The 18,158-nt window shown below is 43.8% G+C and overlaps 1 protein-coding gene across 3 annotated transcripts; it reads left to right on the top strand.

Moving 5' to 3' along the window:
- Positions 1-1,345: 1,345 nt before the first annotated feature.
- On the top strand, positions 1,346-17,838 carry LOC118700471 (elongation of very long chain fatty acids protein 4-like). 3 transcript variants are annotated; one of them, XM_036404959.2, is made up of 8 exons: positions 1,346-7,451; positions 8,625-8,690; positions 10,154-10,341; positions 11,547-11,627; positions 12,195-12,338; positions 13,464-13,578; positions 14,525-14,652; positions 15,934-17,838. In XM_036404959.2, exons 2-8 carry the CDS (start codon positions 8,633-8,635, stop codon positions 16,102-16,104), a joined length of 885 nt encoding a protein of 294 aa, XP_036260852.1. In that variant the 5' UTR covers positions 1,346-7,451; positions 8,625-8,632; the 3' UTR covers positions 16,105-17,838. The 3 variants fall into 3 exon arrangements, with proteins under 3 accessions (XP_036260852.1, XP_036260854.1, XP_036260853.1); XM_036404961.1 differs by lacking the exon at positions 1,346-7,451 and having other exon boundaries at positions 8,497-8,690; positions 12,282-12,338; XM_036404960.1 differs by lacking the exon at positions 1,346-7,451 and having other exon boundaries at positions 8,497-8,690; positions 15,983-17,838.
- The last annotated feature ends 320 nt before the right edge of the window (positions 17,839-18,158 follow it).

The raw sequence follows: 18,158 nt of genomic DNA, 5'->3' as shown, positions 1-18,158 counted from the left end.
GGGAAGGGGCTGGGAAGATGAGGCCATGAAATCCTGAAGTGAATACTTTTGTAAGCAGATCGGAGGGATCTGTTGGTGACTTGTGTGGAGGGCAATTCTGGCACTGCACAAACCACCATGGTGACTGCCTGTGCTGGCACTCAGCAGATTCCTAAATGCATGCCTTTGGAGATGCTTTTCCAAGGGGCAGCTGGAAACATCCAAATCTCTCTATCTTTCTTACCTACTTAGCACAGAGATGGAACTATCATCCTGGAGAGCTCAGCAGATTATCCTAATTTCAGTGCACACTCTCTGTAGTCTTAAGGAAACCCAAGAGCCATGTAGACATTCTTTTGCAAAAGGAGGCCCCTTTTTCTTCTGTCTGCTTTCTTTATATCATTAGTTTGGGCCTTGCTAGCTACAGAGTCATTATATCATATTCTAATTGTCTAAATCTCCCCCTGACAGAAAGTCATTAAAAGGCTTCCTTCATCTGCTTTAAGACAGATGAAGACAAATTGTACATTCTCCATTTTTTTAACAAACAGAGTGTGTGACCTGCATGCTCAGAACCAGGCTTTCTTTCCAAGGTAAGTGCCTGCTCTGTACTCCATCGTGTCTCCTGTGGCAGAGATCAGTGTTTTCCTCTCAGAGGGGTGGTTTGTTGCCTTCAAGCTAGAAGAATCCTCTACCATTGTGTTTTTCCCACACTGGTGTATAGAAGATTGTGTCTCAAAGCACTGTGCGGCAAGAAGGACTAACCCACAAACCAAAGCAGCATGTACAATCAATCCCAAATGGATCAGTTCCAAACTTCTCACAGTGGTCAAGATAGAAAGGAAGGATGAAATCTGTTGAAGTACCTTGAGCTAGCCCACATCATCCCCCAGGATTTGGCCTGTAGCCTGGAATTATGACAAGACCAGTGCCTGTAGGCCAGGTTAACTTTCCCTAGGACTTCATGCAGTTGCAGGGGAATAGAAAGCAGGAGGAAAGGAAATTCCTGTGTGCTACTCTGGCTCATTTGTTGCCACCTTTACCAGGACTATACTTGCCAGCAGCAGCGATGATATTTACAGTTCTTGTCATTAACAGATTGCCTTTCTGTAAGGATTCCCAAGAATAAAACAGTAATTAAACCTCATAATGCCTTGGGGAGTTGCAAAGGAGTCATGTCACTTTTATAATGCAGCTCTGCAGCTGTTTGACTGTGTATGGCCCTTCTATTGTTGACTGATTCACCACAGGCCCAAGGAATCTGAACTGGAGGAGTCCCAGCCACATTCTTTTCTGCAATAAATTGAGGGAGACTGGCAGTTTTTTCTCCAGTCAATCACCCACGCTGTTTTCAGAGAATCCCAAAATGGTTTGGGTTGGAAGGAACCTTAAAGATCAGTTCCAACCCCCTGCCTTGGGCAGGGACACCTTCCCTGCCCAAGGCTCAGGTTGCTCAGAGCCCAATCCAACCTGGCCTTGAACAGAGTGATCATGACTTTGAGAGCAATACATAAAATCCAGCCAAAGTCCTGCCCAGTAAAGATGTTTCCATTTTTTCCTGTGTGGAGGAGTTTGTTGCCTCAGTAAGCATTTTATGTCACTGTCTTTTGTCATGAGTTACTTTAACTCAAGGTGAAATTTTCTATTTTACACATAGATAGAGATTCAGGATGGATCATAACAAAACTGAATCTTTTTCTGCTATTGTAAATATAAGGCAATTTCAGGAAGGTGTCTGCTGTTCTCCACACAGTAACTGCTTTAGAGGACAGAGATCAGAACACTCTGTGCTGCCTATTGGCTCCAAAATCCACCATTGGAAGTTGGAAAGTCGAACTGCTCATTTTCTGGCTCCTATAAATATCTATTCTATTTGGCTTCCAGATCACCGGGAGCATCTGTACCAGATCATTAGAGGAGGAAAGAGGATTTTACATCCTCAAGTTTTATTGCTGCCATAAATACTTTGGTAGTCATTGCACAGGGAATCAGACTCTGCAGAACCTGCAATCTGCATGTTAGACACGATCCAGTGCATTGCAGGCATGGGCAGGAGAAAGGGAGGAGCAGGCAAAATGGGAATAAAAGGTGAAGTGGAAAGAGTTGAGGATACATCACAGCCTGGTTGACCACCAGCAGTTCGTAGGCATAATTAGGAGGAAAGGTTTGATGATAAAAAGGAGCCATACTAATTTCTGTGGGAGCGTTTCTCCAGGTGTAGGGCAGGAACAGAAGGGGATGAAAGCATAGTACCATCCCAGAGGGATCCAGATCAGTTTAATTTGGTGAACACATCTTTGTAGAGGGAGGATGATATGGGTATCTGCCAGGCAAACAAAAAAAAAGGAAGAATTGTCCTAGACTTCCAGAATCCCCATGAGGCTAACAGATATTGATGTGGTAATTCAGAGCGTCTGATTTAAAAAGAGAATACATTATTTTCTTTCAGCAGCAGCATTACAATTACAAGAACATCCTCTTTCCTACAGTGTGAACCCCAGACATTTGCAGGTGGCCTGGACAACATTTGCCCACCATTTAACGTCTCTCTTCAGCTTCTGAAGCAGCATCTGTTATGACTTATTTGATCAGCTGAGTGCACATAGTGGAGGAATATCAGAAACTAGAGGGGGAAAAAAAATAGGAAAAATAATCCTTATAATCCTTTCTCCAATGGCAGTGGATCTTCAGTGGCAAGTTCTGTTAAGTGCTCTCCCTTCAATAGGAACAGCTGGTCAGAATTAATTTCTCAGCTCGGTGCTGTTGGTGGGTTTGTGTGGGAGTGAAATTGAAGAGGAAAGTTCTCAGAAGCACTGAAACATTCAAGTATCACCAAGAGACAGGTACATGGAGATTCTGTATTCCCTTGATTAAATGGGAAAAAAAGAGACAGCAGTCATCAGCACTGTGCTCTCATTACGTGGGTACTGCACTAACTATAGCAGGAATTCAATCTGTGCTCTACCCATGGCTCCAGCATATTGGAGATGCCATGAGGTCTGGGTTTGGAGATCCACAGGCTGCATCTATTGGACAATCAAGTTTGTTCAGTGTTCTTTGTAGAGCTCTAGGACTAGAACAATATTCCTGGCATCCCTTGGATGTCTAAATGAAGGCTCATTACCTTCTCTTTCTTTTGGCTTCTCACTCCTTTTATGCCAACATCTTGGCATAAAAACTTTGTTGCTACCATGATGCCCAAGGTTTGGTTTTTGGTTTGTTTGGTTTTTTGTTTTTATTTTTGGAAGTTGTTATTAGCCAATTGATCAATACATAATCTTAAGCTCATTTCTGGGAGGTTTTTGGATGATGCATTAAATTTTGGGATCAGCATTAAGTCCCTTCTCCTTGCCAGTCACAGTACAATTTTGAAATAATGCTGATTCAAGACATGCTGAAAAGACAGCAGATTTTGAGATGAAAGCCAAAGGTTTCTGAGTTCTCTTGGCCTAGGAGTTACTTGAGAATGCATTTTTGGAGACAGGGCTGTTTCAGGCTCCCACAACCAAGACTGATGCTTGGCCATAAAAGCACATCACGAGAGAACGTTCTTATCTCAAAGAAATGATCAAGTAAGTAGGCAAGGCTGTCAAAAGGTGGGTCTAGAAGCAAAGAGGACTCAATTCAGATGCCTATACATAGGTAGGTGTCCAGTGCCACTGGAGATGCTGCCTTAAGATAAGTCTGACCATAATTTACACAAGAGTTGATGCAGTCTCCCAGTCCTATGCACAGAGACAGTCTGCTCAGTAGCTCTGCCAAAAATCCCTTCCTGTAATCTTTTCTAAACCTTTCCAGGTCTGTGCAGTTGGTTGCATGGAGCATAAGCAAGGCAATCAAGAAACAGAATCCCTGTGCCAGAAGCATCTTCAGCTGCTTCACTGGGCCTCTTAAAGGCTTCTTTTTTGCTGTGAGTTTGGATTTTTTCATGCACAAGAGCTTTGTGGATTAGACCCAGATGTACTGGAAAGTTTGGTGAGGTCTTCAGAGTGTTTTTGTGTTGGCTGATTGTCACCTGAAACCACTGTATTTCCCCAGAAGCATATATAAACTGGTAATTGCATATTAGTAAAACTAACTCAGCCATTCAATTATTATTCTGTGGGAAATTCTATAGCTTTGAAAACATCTATTATTGTTTTCCCCATTGTTGAGAGTACTCATAAAGTCAACTGTCATTTATTTCTGTTGCAAGCAATTGAGAGATGAGATGGTTGTTTAAAAGCACGAATTAGAGGAGATGACATGAACCTCCCTTGGCAATATATTCACAAAGATATCATTTCAGGAGTTCAGAGCTTGTTCTGGAGGACATTTGCCAAGGAGCAAGGTAGAGCTTCATCTGCTGGAAGTGTTGACAATACGATCCTTGAACTTCTCCTGACTCGTAAATGTGTTATCCCATAAGCAGTTTGTTTAGCAAGAGTCCAGATCTAGATATGAGCTGAGGAAGAGATCTGTGGGTTTGTCACCTTCCTTCCTGTTCTGTGGCATCCTCAGCTCTGATATTTACCTCTCATTGAAGCCAGTTCCATACATAAGTTACCAGTATTTTTATTATCTGCATAAAATACACTACATCTGAATATCTGTATGCATCAAACACTTGAGCAGCTTGATCCACTTGAATTGCATAGGAAGCGAATTTGATGCCATTCAGGAGTTCCAAGGGCCAGGTATGTGCAAGTTTTTTGCCCCATCCCTGGAAGTGTCCAAGACTAGGCTGGATGAGGCTCTGAGGAAGCTGGGCCAGTGGAAGGTGTCCCTTCCCATGGTAGGGGGTGGAACTGGATGATCTTTAAGGTCTTTTCCAACCCAAACCATTTTGTGGTTTTGTTATCTGCCAAGTCTCTGCTGTGGGGTTCAGAGCAGCACCATGACATAGTCTGTGTATCCAGATGAGAGTGGCCCCCTGCTCCTTGCCTTTCTCAAGCATTAGAACAGGTCTTCTTTGGTAATTTGTCCTTTTAGTACAGTTCTGGTTGGAAGCAACAGCAATCACAGGACCAAAGAGCAAAAGCTGCACAGTCTAGAAGCCCTCAGGATTGTTTTCCTGCTGATACTTGCTATTGATAATGATTTTGTGGCAATCACCTCTAAACTATGCTGGAGATAGTCAGGTTTTTCACTGGTTAATATATTTTTTCATCTGGATGGAGTTGTCTGAGCTGTCACACATTCTACATAACTGAGTTCCTTATTACTGTGCCTGTCATTCATGTCCCTGCAATCCCCTTTTTTCTTGCCAAATCACTGAATGAAAAACCCAATTCACTTTGGCACTAAGAGCTCCCCTAATACTATTTCAGTGAAGGAGCAATGTTGGGGGTCATTTTTCTACTGAGTTCTTGCTGAAAGTAAAAGTTCTGAGGCTTTGTGTGCAGTCCCTGCAGAGCTGCCCTCACAGTTGTGCTAAAATTCATCATAGCACACCTATTGCCGGAGTGTAAAAGTACCACATTGTTGAGGACATCTCTCCATCTGCCAGCCGTGCTAGTGAACATCTGCAACAGCACCACTGGGAATACTTCAGGAGGAGGGAAGGTTTTAAAAAAATAAAATATATTTCATGATATTAAAAATAAAAAATCCAGTTTATGTGAACAATGAAATAGTTTGCCCCAAATGAAATTTGTGAAAATTCACTGCAGGTAATTATTTTTTCACCAGAGTAAAAAATATTTGATAGAAAAGTTTTGTGTCTGTAATTCTGAGTCTTATACATCAGTATAAATAACTCAACAAACATTACTTAAACTAACTGATGGATATAATAAAACATAGTCCCATCTACATGTGACAGACAGAAAGGACTGATCTGATTTATCACTTCCATTGATTCACACAGATAAATCATTGAACCCTTTTTAGGACTGGGGCACCAAAAATATAGAAATGAAACCTGCTGGTTCATGAGCAATTAGAAAACTTCAAGGAAAGGTCTTAATAGAAAGCTCTTCAAGAAAGAAAAAAAAAAAAAAAACCACCAAAAAAAAAGTGTATAAAGTTCACTATGATTGTAAAGTTCACTATAATTGTAAAGTCCACAATAATTGTCTCCCTGACCCTGGGTCAACAAAAACCCAGTATGCTACCAAAGGTCAGTCAAACTCTCTTCTAGACTGGATTGCCCTTCTAACACCCTGACCCCCCAAATTCAAAATCTTCATCCTAAATCACCTCTCCCAAAAATATTTGTTTAAATACTTACATGGTTTCCATAAATCACAGAAATGCAGTAGCTGTCCAACAGCATCAGCACGTGATATCTTTCAATGAAAAACTCCCAACACATGATCTGCCTAATTCCTAAAGCTGCTTTGAAAAGCTAATCTTTGGTGTTTTGCCCTTCAAAAAGGTTTGTTATGGATCTGGTGACAGACACAACGCAGTGGTATGAGAAATGGTACTACCCTCTAGTTTATTTGGAGTTTGCTAATGATCTGTGCCCACTGGAAAAAGAAGAGGATGCATCCACACCCCAGGTGGCCCCAGGTGACCAAGCCGAACCCCATCACTTGGCTTTGGGCTGTTTCTTGGAGGGTGGGGGTCCAGGGTCCTAGTTCTGCATTGGTCCCCCCACATGGGATTGAATCACTGCAGCTCTCTGCATTTTCCCTTGATGCAGTTGCTGGAGATCACTTGGTGTCTCTGTCACACCCCTCCAAATATTCTCCTGTCATTAAAAACAGTGACTCCCCCAGGGACACAGGCTGGATATGAGGGGATGACTCCAGCTGAGTTTTCCCTGCCTTGAGTGACTGAGACTGAGTGAGAGCAAGAGTGAGTGTGAGTGAGTGAGTGAGTGAGTGAGTGAGTGAGTGAGTGAGTGAGTGAGTGAGTGAGTGAAAGTGTTCTCATTGTTCTCTATCCCTCATTTGGTGGTCTGGACTTATTTTGAGCACTCAAAAGGCTTGCTGCCAGCCCCTTGTGCTGGTCGAAAGAAGTGCTCCAAACAGACTGCTTTCCAGCTGTGATCCCTCATCTTTTACTGTCTGCAAAGCTGTCGTGGCATGTCCTGAAGAAACCTGCAGAAGAAATGCTGGCCTGGGTCCCACCTGGCCAGGCTGGGCTCCTGAGCACGGCACTAAAGGTCAGTGGTTCACTCCTGTGGAATCCCAGGAATCTTCATTTGTTTTTCTCTTCTTTCCAGTCCCCTAATCAGATAAACTGTGTGGGGAGAGGCAAGAGGGGGGGGAGGAGTATGTGATGTAACCTCTTATTCTGGCTAAGTTGTGCAATAACACCACGGTGCCTGCGGCTGGCAGTGGGGTTTTGGTGGCCACCGCTAGGAGACTGAAGAAGATGGCCTGAAGATTCACCACGGCTGTGGGAGACCTCGCAGGGGATGTACTCACCTCCTTTGTGGAGAGGAAGGCTGCAGCTCCTTGTCTTGCTGGCCCCACCTGCGCCATGAGCAGCTGGGGACAGCCCTGGAGAAAGGGACGTTTGGAGCCACTTGCACTGCTGTGGTGAGTCTGCTCCTCCTTCCTGCCTTTTCCCGACGGATTTGGGGGGAAGGAAGGGGAGTGAGCTGGAGTGCATGTGGGTTTTTTGGGGACTTGTAACCGTGTGGAATCCCTGAGGGATTGACTCTGAGCTGGCTGATAATCGCCGACTAAGCTGGGTGCTGGCAGAGTCCACCCGGATAACAAGGGCATGTGGCTCTGGGTCAGGATAGGTGTGACATCTCCCAGGGGTCTCTGGCTTTGTGTCAGAGGAACACCCCAAGAAGGAGGTTGACTGTAAGGATTAACTCCAGGAGAGAAATTTGGGGGTGTCTGTCACTGACACAATGTTGGGCATGGGTGTCACAGTCTGTCAGGAGGGGTCAAAGGAGAAAATGTACTTTTCTCAATGCCAGCAGGAGATGAGCCTGGAGGAAGCTGCCCCTGTGTATTTGTTAATGGAGAGAACTGGATCAGGTAGCTCAAGCTGTTGAAACTAACTGCAGAAGTGTTTTCTAGGAGAACTTCCAAGTTCCTTTGAAAACATCTCCCTACTAAAGGAAAGAAGGGAAGAGAAGGATCATCATAATATGTATTCTACTTTATACACTATATAACAGAATCTATACCAGATAAAACAAAATTAATGTATAAACTGGGGCTCAGAAAAACCAAATAACCAGCTCTGTTAATACCTCTGGAGCTGCAGCAGTGCTGAATGAATCCCCAGCTGCCTTCCAGCACTGGGAATATCTAATACTACCTGTGGAAAGATGCAGTTATGACACTTGGTGTTTGTCCTCATGTGAATGTTGTGCCCACACTGCTTTAGGAAAAAATGCCATGAAAAATGCCATGTGACTGATTTCCCAGTGGTACTGGCAGTTCCCTCCTGGATCTGGCAGATCACATGCAACTGCTCAGAGCATTTTTTAGAGGTGAAAACTCCATGCAATATCAAAATCCGGAAATTAAATAATAAATTATTAAAATTTATAAATAAATAAAATCTGGAAGTAGCTAATCATTGCGGGGGGGGGGGGGGGGGGCTTCTCTTTCTTCCCTTTTTAAAGGGGACTTTAATCCTGGTCTAAAAGTTAATTTTTTAGAAAGCAAACTATTATCCTTTCATTAGCTGTAGTTCTTTGTCTAAAGAGCCTCCTCATTCCTGACTCAGTCAAGTTAATTTCTTTCCAGAACTTGAGATGGCTTCAACTTGGCAGAAAACTCAGGAATTCTACAACTGGATTCTTGAAAGTGGAGGTAGGTAGAGATGCTGTCTAAAATGGGAGTTTCTGCATCAACAGCATGATCATGAAAACCAAACCTAGAAGGAATTTAATCCTTACACTAGCCCACATTTTCCTAACTAAGAAGATTTCCACTTTTCCTTCTCCATGATCACAAACTTCCCTTAAGTCTTGAAATATATCTCATTGACCCTCCAGTTGGATCACAGTAAGGAATGAAGTGACTAGGAATTTCCCAGTGGGCAAGGAGCAATAAATGCCTGAGATTGTTGAGTCTGGAGTACTAAAGGAAGTGATTTTTTTAAATGCATATTCATGTGTCATGGGAAAGCTTAGTTGACCAAAGAGTTAATACCTTTGGCATCTTTGTGATGCCAGGAAGACCTGTTATCAAATGAAATATTGGCAGTAACCACTCTTCAATGCCTGAGATTTGACAGCTTGCAGTGAGGAGACATCAGATTTTCATTAGTTAAAGGCTCAATTTGGTCCCAAAGGGCTGTGATGTATCTCTGGATGTAAAGAAAAGCCACAAAATGCCATGAAGGTAGAACAGCAGGCTTGCAGGAGGAAGACATGAGGCATAATGCTTAGACTTTACATAATGCTCAGTAAATGTTTCAGGACTTAAATTTCACAAGAAAGTGTAAATTGTGATTCAGGACTTCTGATGAACTGCTAAATCTAGAAATGGAATGTCAAAGAGCTCCTAACACAGCCCATAACAGCCATCATAAAGAACTGGAAGGTTTAGAAGGGAGAGGGATTAACAGAGTTGTCCAGACTGGTATGGCATTTATAAAAAAATGAAAGGGGTTGACAGAGCAGTGATAACACAGCAAAGGAAAGCATGAATGGTACCTGGGATGTTTTTGCTGATGTAATATATCCTGGGTGACAGCAGGATTAGGAGGAGGTGGCATGACAGAAAATCTCTTCAGTTTCCCTTTGCTGTAGGACCGAAGAGCTGTTTCAGCAGGAATAAGTGTTTTGGTATTTCTGAGTGAATTCATGCTTCTTAAGAGAGCCCACTGTAAGAGCAGATATAAAAACGAAGGAGTGGAGAATTTTAGATATCCTGAGGATTGTAAGGAAGTAACACCAAGGATTGAAACACATTTATTATAAAATTGTAAATTTACACTCCCTGAGGAGCCACTGTTGCTTTGGCTGCTCCTGTGCTTCCCTGCACAGTGTCTGGGATCACTTCTTTCACCCAGGGAGGGCTCCAACTCATCCCAGTAAAGATCTGCCTTCCAGGACAGCAGTCCATACCCAAAAACGGGGCTAAAACCTTTGTGCTAAATCCTTTTGGCAGAGTCAGAGCAGGACTGAGGTGCAGCTTTGCAAAGACACAAAGACACCAATTTTCTTTCTGCAGCGAGTGCACCAAAGGGAAGTATTGAAATACAATTAAATACATCCGCCCCATGCTGTGTGGAGGTGCCAGCTGTGGCTGTGTGTCTTTCTTCTCAGATCTGAGGACAGACCCGTGGCCACTGGTTTACTCCCCACTTCCAGTCATCCTGGTCTTCACCTCCTACCTCTTCATAGTGGCACTGGGACCGTACTGCATGCGGCAGCGGCAGCGGCTGGAGCTGAGGGCTCTGCTACTCACCTACAACCTGGCCATGGTGGCATTATCCAGCTACATGTTTTATGAGGTGAGGAGGCAGGATTGGCTCCTAGGTAAGCACCTGAGAAGGGCTTGAATTCCAGAGCCTCCAGATTCCAGGGTTTGAACAGCTTTTGCTGATGGACTCTGCTGAAGGGAGTGGGAGCTGTCTTGGACATGTCCCATGTTTTGCCACAAGAGGGGCTGTATTGTCCTGCTGTGCTTGATTTCCTCCCAGTTCTCAATATCCCTGCCATTCATGAAATTAACATGGAATTTCATTCATCCTGAATGAATGAGTTGCAGGTTGAGAATTCCTCATTAGGCACAGATTGTGTGGAGAAAGTGGAATGGTCTCATTTTGTCTCGAGTCTGGCTGGTGATGGATCCATTTCTGAGGATGAGAACTACTGGACTAGTGGAAGGTGTCCCTGCCAAAGGCAGGGGTTTGGGACTAGGTGATCTTTAAGGTCCCTTTGAACAATCTGATTTTCCAAAGTTGGCAGTTCTCTCCAGGAGTGCCAAGCACTCTCTGTTTTCCTGCTGCTGAGAATGTTAAGAACTTATTTTTCTGCTTGTTCTTAATGCATAAGCCTTTCTACAAGTCTTTCCTCCCAAGTTTATGTAGGCCACTGAAAACTCTTTGAGGGAACATGGCCAAATAGGTTTCAAAAACATTCTGTTGACAACAAATATGCCCTTTTAATTTGTATTACAAGTGTTACATCAACACTATAATGTGTTACATTTAACACTATAATACATAAACACTATAAAAACACAATCACTTTTGGTTTTTTTTAAACAAATGCTGCTCCATCTTAGGACAGGTGTGCAAATTGCTTTTCTGCACTTGATTGTTCAGTTCTACTGGTTATTTGGTCCAGTTTTTGGCTTTCCAATGAACAAGCAAATGCAACCTACCAGAACAGAACAGAAAGATCTTTGCAAAAGAGAGCAGAGTCTCTCAGAGAGACTTAGAAGCCTAGAATTCAGTATTCCCGCTGAAGTAGTTTTGAGCCCTCCAGTGATTACACAAAGAGTTACAAATCTTCCCAGGCCCAATTTGCATTTTTTGAGATTTCAACCAGGATGTGAAGTACTTTGTTTTAGGTTTTTACTATTTGTCCATGGATTTTCTGTCAGTACTATAAGACTGAAACCTCACTACCATAGCATTAATATGTCCATCTTTTTTGGAACAGATGGCATTGAACAGAAAACTGATTTCTATTTGCTTTTTGTTTGTTTCAGTTTCTGGTCACTTCAGTCTTGGCCAACTACAGCTACCTGTGTCAGCCAGTGGATTACAGCCGGAGTGAGCTGGGAATGAGGGTACAGTTCTGGAGAAAGCTTGCCTTAGGCCCTGCCCTCCCATTTCTAGGCAGATTCTTTTGCTCATAAATAGTAATTTGCATGGCTAAGAAGGCTTTGACTCCAGTTTGTTGTTGCCTGTAAATCTATTCCACTAAATTGTCTCCTTCAACAGTTGTTGTGCTTTGCTTTAGTTCTCTAAAATTAATCATCTCAGTCAGCCCAGCCATCCAAGTTTGCTCTTTGACCACTGCAGAGAGGGTGATCTTACCAGCTGAAGTATCAATATTGCAAATCAATTTTTGAAATAGACGTGATTCTTTGCATGGATTATAAGGATTCTGGGTGATCTCTTTCCAACAAGAAAACTGATTTTTATATCCTCTGCCTTGTATGACAGAAATCTCACTTAACCCTTCTTTTAGCAGGGGGGTTTAGCTAAAACTATTTCTTGGTCATCACAGGGGTTTGGGTCTCACCACATCAGCTTTCCAAAAATGCTGCATGAGTTTTTTCTCAGTTTTTCAGAGTCTTGCCCTCTGGACAAAAAAAAAAAAAAGACCCCTTAATTTTCCCCCCTTCCTGCAGACCCCGGGTGGGCAGGGATACAGCGTGGTTGAAAATGTGTTGATTTGGGGTAAAGCTTTAACCGCCGTGCCTTGTGCTGCCCAGCAGATGGCAAGAGTGTGTTGGTGGTTCTTCTTCTCCAAAGTCATCGAGCTGCTAGATACGGTAAGGAGGGCTCAGCTCCTCAGCGGGACCGGGGCTGGACACAGATACTTCTTTGGCAGAAAGGGGCAGCATGCCAGAACTGATGTCCTGGGTTGATCACATATTGATTCGCTGCCTGTCTCCGTCCCTTGGCTGCACACATTCCCTCCCCAGCACCCTTCCTGAGGCTGGACACAGTGCTAGGGGAGAGGCTTTACCCCTGGCTGCTGCCAGGTGGCTCCCCAAAATTTTAGCTGCTGGTGCCACACAGGTTCTGCTATTGCCTGTCTGGCTGATTAACAGTGGAGATGAAAAGGAGCTGGACAAGTCCTGGCATCTCTGCTGCCATGGATTTTCCCAGGGCTCTGCACTAAAGGTTTGTGTCCTGGGGGAATTTAAAGTCCACCTCTTTACAGCTTGTTGTCAGGTGTCCTTCTGCACTGTAAATGAACTAAGTGACTGGACAAGGCCTCTGCTTAGCCAGCAGAAGACAGCTGTGTCCTAGCCTGAAATTTCTCAGCTCTCTGGGGTGTAAGCTGACAACCTACTGAAATGTGAATAAACATGTGGATCCTTCCTAGGCCTATTGCCAGGGTTTTGGCCGATCCCTTCTGTTTGTTTCAGCAACAAAAGCAGCTTTTTGCCAGTCCTGAGTGCCTGAAAAGCAGATTCACTTTTTGTTGTGTGTGTATGAATGTGCATGCAGAAATGCAGTGAGCTGACATGTATTCATCTGGCAAAACCCTTCTGTTTACTAATGCAAATTCCAGGAAGGTTTGGCCATTCAACACAGTGGATTTTCTATGGGTTATTGTCTGGTAGCAGTAAATATACAAGCTATGCCCTGAAAAGGAGCAGATCCAAGCAGCTGTGAATTGTATGGAAGCTCAGTCAGAGTCTTAGATGTATCCTCTTTGGACTTTGGGCCCTGAATCCAGACATAAAAATATCTGGGGCTTTGTGGAAGAAATTCTGTCTTCTAACTCCCCCTACAAGTTCTATTGTGTTTCACCAGTTTTTGTCAACAGCAGAGGAAATGGGTTTGGGAGATTCAGACTCGTAATTAGCTATTTTTATAACTTTTTACTGTGAAATTTTTGTCAAGACACATCAACTCAAGGTTTTCCTTTGCCTGGCTTCTTTCAGGTTTTCTTAATTCTGCGCAAGAAACAAGAGCAGGTGACTTTTCTGCATGTGTACCATCATGGCTCTATGCTCTTCAACTGGTGGTCAGGGGTCAAATACGTGCCTGGAGGACAAGGTATGCTTGTAAGAAATGCTGCTGCAAGAAAACCTTGTGTTTCTCACAGCTTTTTTGGGCAATGGAGGTAGCATTTACAGTGCAGATGGGCTGACTGGCAGGTAGGAAGCTCATCTACTTCCAAAGGTGAGAAAAACATGTGCATTCTAGATGATCCCATCTGCTCAGCTTTTGGGGCTGTTTAGGTTGCCCTGTTCACTGCCTCAACCAGAATAAGAGTGTGCCATCAGAGCAGGTCCAAACAGAAAAAAATAACAACCCACAAAAGGTCACTGTATATCTCCTCCCAGAGCAGTGCTCCCTCTCTCTCCACTCAGAGGCCCTGGGGCAGCAGGCCAGGTTCTGGGTCTGTTTCCCGCTGTGGCCGTGCCCATTTCTGGGCTGTATCCAGAACACTGCCCCTTTCTGCTCAACTGGAAGAGAAGCATCTGGGTACTCCAGGTAGGCCTTATACAAGATGCTGGGGCATTTTTTTGGGAAGTCATTTTGGCTACACAGCCTTGACACCAAAATGGTGTGAAATGCTTAGGTCAGACAATCAAAGTCTCTCCTCTGCCTTTGAAGCCCTTCTCTGTCTCTGAATACTTGATATGGGATGGGTATATCATGGATACCCCAACCTTGGCAGTGTTTAAGGCCAGATGAGATGGGGCTTTGGGGCAACTCTAGTGGGAGATGTGCCCTGGGGGTTGGAGCTGATGGCCTTTAAGGTCCCTTCTGACCCAACCCATGCAATGACTCTGGATGCTGAAGGAAGGGAAAAGCTGATGTGCTTCCACAGTGTCCTGGTTTTGCATGGGAGGTATGAGATCCCAGGTGGAATGTTCATGCACAGAGGTGGGTGTGGTGTGTTTTGGAAGCATCATCAGAATGGCTGTGAGGCCTTCACAGGGTTATCCTGGAATGGGTTGTGTGCCTTGTTCACCCTCACTTTCTCACTCCTCAGCCTTCTTTGTTGGGATGCTGAACTCCTTCGTCCACATCTTCATGTACGGCTACTATGCCCTGGCCAGCCTGGGACCGCAGATGCGCCAGCACCTGTGGTGGAAGCGTTACCTGACCATCCTGCAGCTGGTAATTAGCTCCAGGTGTTCACCCCTGCCCTCCCATGGCTCAGGTGTGATGGCCTCTGCTGTCTGTCTACTCACTGGCTCCATTTGCTTGCTGTCCATGGAGGGCAGCACATCCCCAGGTGCCCTCATGTGCCACTCTGAGAGGTGAAGCCATGGGTGACCTGCTTCAAATGCTTTCACAAGACTATCAGAGGCTTTCAGTGACCATCTCAAACTAAGTATCCACAGCTTTGTAATGGGAAGGGAAGAGAAAAATTAACAATTGGATTTCTCCTTTTTATGTTGTATATGGAGCAGTGAAAACAGAGCTTGATGTGGAGAGGTAGGGACAGTGATTATGGGAAACTGGATTCTCAATAAGGCAGCTGACTGGGGAGCCTTGATTCAGTTCCTTCAGAAAGGAAGGGGGTCTCTAGCTACAGGCAAACAGGCAAGTTAAAGAGAAATATGTGAATTTTACTCTTTCTCTAGAAAATTCCTTTGGATTTTCTTTCCCTCATCTCTGATGAAGTTACAAATCTGGAAAACCCTGTGTTTTTTAAAGATACAGCATAAATGCAATGGTCCAAACAAGGACAATGGTTGTAGGAGAGATTTTTCCACTCAAAGAGAGGCTTTGCAAACCATAAGTATGCAGTTACAAGGGAAGAGGAAGAGGATATGTGTAAAACACTGGTGCAGTGAAGACTGCTCCAGAATTCTTACTTAGCCTGCATGGCAAAACAGAACAAGAAAGCATTGCATGAAATAAAAAGGTATTTCTAATGCATATTATGGCAAAGGAAAAAAATATTTAATAACTCTTTGGTAGGTAGAACTCATTGATTCAGGGTATTGAGACAGGTAACTTAGTAAAATACAAAAAAAATGTTAACGTTGAATGTTTAAATGAATAAAGGTAGTATCTGCATTTCCTCTCTGCAAGTTAAAATACAAATTAAAGTAATTATGGGTATAACAACCTGATTACCACTGGGGAAGAGGAATCTACCACCTTCACTTTTCATATTCCAGCATCTCAGTTACTGCACTATGGCAGAGAAATGGGCCAAGGGCAGGAGCAACAGGATTGGTTAAACCTTCAGGTTCAGTGGACATCTTTCCTGGTGGGAAAACACTGCTAAACTTGAAAGGAAGGTTCCCAGGGATGTCAGGAGAGGCAAGCAGGTGATCCTGTGGGTTGAGGACACTGCTAGGATGTTGTGATAGCTGTGATGGTCTCAATGGCCAGCTGAGGTGTATCTCATGTAGGTTCCCTAATCTGGCTGCTTCTTTTTTCCAGTGCCAGTTTGTGGCCATTGCTGCTCATTCTTCCTACAACCTCTTCACAGAGTGCCCATTCCCTGATGGCTTCAACACCGCAGTCTTCCTCTACATCCTCAGCCTCCTGGCTCTCTTCCTACGCTTCTACTATCAGACCTACGTCAGGGGAAAGCGGGAAAAGCTGACTTGAAGGAAATCAAAGAGGACAGAGAGCGCAGCCTGATGAACATGAGCATTCTCTGCTGCTTGTGACATGGTTCCAGGAAGGAAATGTATCTGGGGAGTGTGTATGAGGCTCATGTCTAGCCTTCAAATATCCCAGGTGAGGGAGAAGAAAGGAATGATGTAAACTCAGGGATTAAGGAACTGAGGAGGCACAATTAAGCTGACGCCAAGCTAAGCCAAGTAGTCACAAGCATAGCAGGCTTTGGGACACTTGCAAGATAAGGTCTTTTTCCCTTCCATCTTTAACTTGGTGTCCAAGGTCTAGCAGCCAGCTACAACTCCCTGCCTCATTTCTTAGGCTGTAGAGGGTTTCTTTGCTTCCACAGAACTATCTCAGCTTGTTGTTGTAGGTCAGGCAGGGTCATGTGCCTCCAGCCTGGAAATCAATGTCCAGGTAGCAGCAGCAGCCAGGAATCACAGGGACTGCAGGATGTACACTGCATCCCACCCATCCTGCTAAGGAAGCTCCTACTAGGCCTGGGGTGGTCCTGATGGTTTAACTTCTTATCAGTATAAGCAGCAAGGAAATTGGACATTAGGTTGTCTGGCTGAACAGGTGTCTTCACTGTCCTGAAGCTAAAGAAGGCATTATTAGCACTTTCATCCTAATAAGAAACCAGTGCAGTAAGAGTCACCATGTCCCACTTTCTGGAATGCTCATTTCCTTTTGGTTGCTCTCATACCAATAGAGGATTTTAATGCATGAAGATACTTGGTATTGCTCCTTGTAGATGCCATAATTGAACTAGAAAGAATAGATTGATGTTCCATTTTCATAACTGTTTTCTCCAATTTGTTATTATTTTTAATACTTTTATTTTTAAATTTTGCTTCTTGTCAAACATAAAGAGTTTAGCAACACCATAAGCAACCACCTCCACTACCTAATTGTATAAGAATTAATATAAAATGTATAAAATCAATTCATTGGATAGTGCAAAGCTGCATAGCTCCATTGATTTTAAGATATCACTAACTGGCTTCTTTTTTCTGCTCCTAAATCAACTACAACTAGAATTTGACACTTATATTCATCTGCAGACTGTTAAATACTGTTAAAGTTCTGATGTGATAGTACTTTGAAGATCCTAATTAAACTACAAAGTGGTAATTATTGATTGAATCCTGCTCAGCTGATTAAAACTGGTACTACAGAGTGGTGGTATTTTGTGAAACACTGGTGTTGAAGGAGAGGATTGGAATTAGTGACATGATGCACTGCCACTGCCAAGCCAAATCCATCTCAAATATAAAAAAGTCCAACTCCACTGGGAATGTCCAGAGGACTAGATCTGGCCTGAACAGCAAATGGATGTACCCCAAAAGACCTGTGTGCCCTTCACCAATCTGGAGTCGAGTGGCTACAAAAAATAAATTCAACTTGTTCTTCGCTGCTCTGTGCTCGTACCCCAATCCTTTCCTTCAGCCCTTCCACACACATGCGGAAGATAAAACAATATTCTGCCATTCTTCACCCTCCTCCCCTTCACACACAGCCACTAAGGACTTGTTCACACTGTCACAAGGTCACATCATCAGTGTCCTTCCTTTGATTTGATCAGTCTCTCTTCTGGTTGTGACTGGTGAGTATAAGAATCACTGCATCCGTGCTGGGGAAGAGGAATCTACCACCTTGGTTTTCTTCCTGTCAACTATTTTTCCATGCAAATAAATTAATAAATAGTGACACTTTCAAATACTGGAGTTCTTCTGTCAGAATTTTAACTAGGAAATCCCTGGATAGGTCTTTCATTCCTCCCTTTGTTTGGAAAGACAGGAAAACGGGATCTACTGTGTATCTAACATATTCATGTGGAGAGTTTCCCCTGGGAGCCCTCCAGAGCTGAAGACTCAGTGCAAGTAAAGCTGTTTCATTACTCTTGTCCACCTAATGATTCATTTACGGCCCTCTCCTGCAGTCTCGACCCGCAGCCACAGGAGCTGACGTGTGCCGGCTAGCCGCTCCTGGCGTGTGGCCGGAGGAGACCACGGATTCCACCACTCCCAGGTTCTTCTCAA

Source organism: Molothrus ater, chromosome 5, assembly GCF_012460135.2.
Source record: "Molothrus ater isolate BHLD 08-10-18 breed brown headed cowbird chromosome 5, BPBGC_Mater_1.1, whole genome shotgun sequence".
NCBI lineage: Eukaryota > Metazoa > Chordata > Aves > Passeriformes > Icteridae > Molothrus > Molothrus ater.
Note: the sequence above shows the minus strand (reverse complement) of the source record. Positions and strands in the feature narration are given on the sequence as shown.

Bases quoted from the DNA above. Each gene is read 5' to 3' on its own strand.
- LOC118700471 (XM_036404959.2), top strand. From the start codon at position 8,633: ATGGCTTCAACTTGGCAGAAAACTCAGGAATTCTACAACTGGATTCTT. The intron at 10,342-11,546 runs GTGAGGAGGCAG...TGTTTGTTTCAG, and splicing joins CCAGCTACATGTTTTATGAG to TTTCTGGTCACTTCAGTCTT. The intron at 13,579-14,524 runs GTATGCTTGTAA...CTCACTCCTCAG, and splicing joins ATACGTGCCTGGAGGACAAG to CCTTCTTTGTTGGGATGCTG.